The sequence below is a fragment of the Triticum dicoccoides genome, chromosome 7A, assembly GCF_002162155.2.
Source record: "Triticum dicoccoides isolate Atlit2015 ecotype Zavitan chromosome 7A, WEW_v2.0, whole genome shotgun sequence".
NCBI classification, from domain to species: Eukaryota; Viridiplantae; Streptophyta; class Magnoliopsida; order Poales; family Poaceae; genus Triticum; species Triticum dicoccoides.
The window spans coordinates 685,230,157-685,232,221 of NC_041392.1; the positions used below are offsets into that span (position 1 = coordinate 685,230,157).

Genomic DNA, 2,065 nt, shown 5'->3' on the forward strand with positions numbered 1-2,065 from the left:
GCCAGCCGACAACCATGGATATATGTACATACAGACACATATTTTTTGAGCACCTACACCCCGGCCCTGCTATTCTGACTCTTCAATGTCGCTTTAAGATATGTGCGACACAACTAACTTTCTACATGAAATTTTCTCTTTTTTACTTCTCTCATATAGAACATGTTTTGAAGTTCAAACCTTTGCACCGCGGCAAAGCTTTTTAACTAGAATCTAGGATAAATCTTTCAGAAATTTTGGTTTGACATAAATACTGAAAATAGGATTTTTTTTAATCAAACAAAACTTATTTTGTATATTTATGTTCGACCAAAAAATGTAAAAGTTTTATCCTAAATTCTAGTTAGAAAACTTTGTTGTTCTGCAAAGATTTGAACTACAAGACATGTTCTATATGAGAGAAACAAAAAAGAAAACTTACACGAATCACGATGCAGGAAATAAATGGCTAGATAAAAAGGCCTAGGTGCAGGTGCTCTAAAACATGTTTTAGATGTACATATAAACTGTAGGAGAGTTTTGCTCCGTATGTGCCACGAGTATTGTAATCTCTGATAGATTTCACCAATGGAAATGCCAAGATTTCGCCTACTTCGGTTGTAGCCAAGATATAATGATTGACTTTATGTTTGTAGTGTCAGTGTACGTACTTTAATTTACTTGCACAAATGTATTTACATGTTTGTTCTGTTATGTCTGTACACTTTAATCACACAACTATATATTTTCACTCCAGCACATATTCACCCATTGTTTGTATGTGTGGTGCTCACTTCCTGAATAACTTGTGAGAGACGAAGAAGCCGAGCGAGAAAGCAGCGATGGCGATGGCGACCACCTCCTTGTTGTTCCTTGCCTTCTCCACCACGCTGTCAGCCCACTTCATGTCTGTCAGCTGCTCCAGCCCCCCTGCCACGCGCTGCTTCCAGCCGCTGCACGCCGTGGCCTTCTTCTCCAGCACCGCTTTGGCTTCCATGGCAGCGGCCGCAGCCTTGGCTTTCTCTTCCTCGATGCGCCGTCTCACGCCCGCCGCCAGGCTCTCCTGGTCAACCACCGCTTTGTCCTTCTCGTCGATGGCAACCTCCGGCTCCGGCGCCGGCTTTTCGGGAGCCTCAGGCTTCACTTCTTGCTCCTTCTTCGCCTCTGGTTCTGGTGCTAGCTTTTGCTCCTCTTGTTTGTGGTTGCTTGCCTCCTCCGGTTGCTTCTGCTGTTGAGCATTCTTCGTGGCCTCGTCCATGGCCTTGTTGGACACATCCTCCTCCTTGGCAATCTCTTCCTTAGGCTTGGTGGTGCTGTCGTCGCCGCTGGCCGCCTTCTTATCGCTGCCGTCGACGTCTTTGGTTGGCGGCGGCCTGACGTCTTCCTTGGCCACACCAGGTTTATCCCTCTTAATCTCCTCGATGCTCGTCGGCGCGGGGACACCAGAGTACGCGCGCTTGGGCACGGTGAGCGTGAGCACGCCGGACTCGAAGCGGCCGGCGATGTCATCGAGGCTGGCGGTAGACGGGAGCTGGAAGACCTTGTGCAAGGAGCCCGGGGTGGCACCCGGCCTCGCCCCGCTCACGGTGAGCCTGCCGGCGCCGTCCACCTGCACCCTGAAGTCGCCCTTCTTGAACCCCTCGAGGCTGAGGCGGAGCACGTAGGTGCCGGCCTTGTCCGCCCATTCGAACTTGGGGTCCACGACCGGTGCCGGATGCTGCCGCTTCGGCTTGGTGTTGGTGGCGGCCGCCATGAGGAAGCGTAGGCAGGGAATCGTGGTGGACGTTGCGATGGATGGTGGATTGGTCGGTTGATGGTGTCGTGAACTGTGACCGAGGGAGGTGAGCTGCTGAGTTGGGAAGGTTGGCATGATGCGTCGTGTATATATTTAGGTGCTTGGCATGGCATGGTGATGGATGTAAGAGTATGTATTGTTTATTCGAATCGAAACTTGTAAACGGAGGAAATCTTAGGATGGATTACTCCGGCGTACGTTCTTGGAATGCATTCATGTGTAAGAAGACGTGTAGCTACATTCATGGAGTCATGTGTGAGGAAAGGTTAAGGGATCTTTGTGCGGGGGGGG

General features: G+C 50.0%; 1 protein-coding gene across 1 annotated transcript; it reads right to left on the minus strand.

The window, feature by feature from the left end:
• Positions 1–647: 647 nt before the first annotated feature.
• On the minus strand, positions 648–1,819 carry LOC119331191 (RNA polymerase II degradation factor 1-like). The gene has a single exon (XM_037604364.1). It carries the CDS (start codon positions 1,730–1,732, stop codon positions 770–772), a length of 963 nt encoding a protein of 320 aa, XP_037460261.1. The 5' UTR covers positions 1,733–1,819; the 3' UTR covers positions 648–769.
• Between the last annotated feature and the right edge of the window lie 246 nt (positions 1,820–2,065).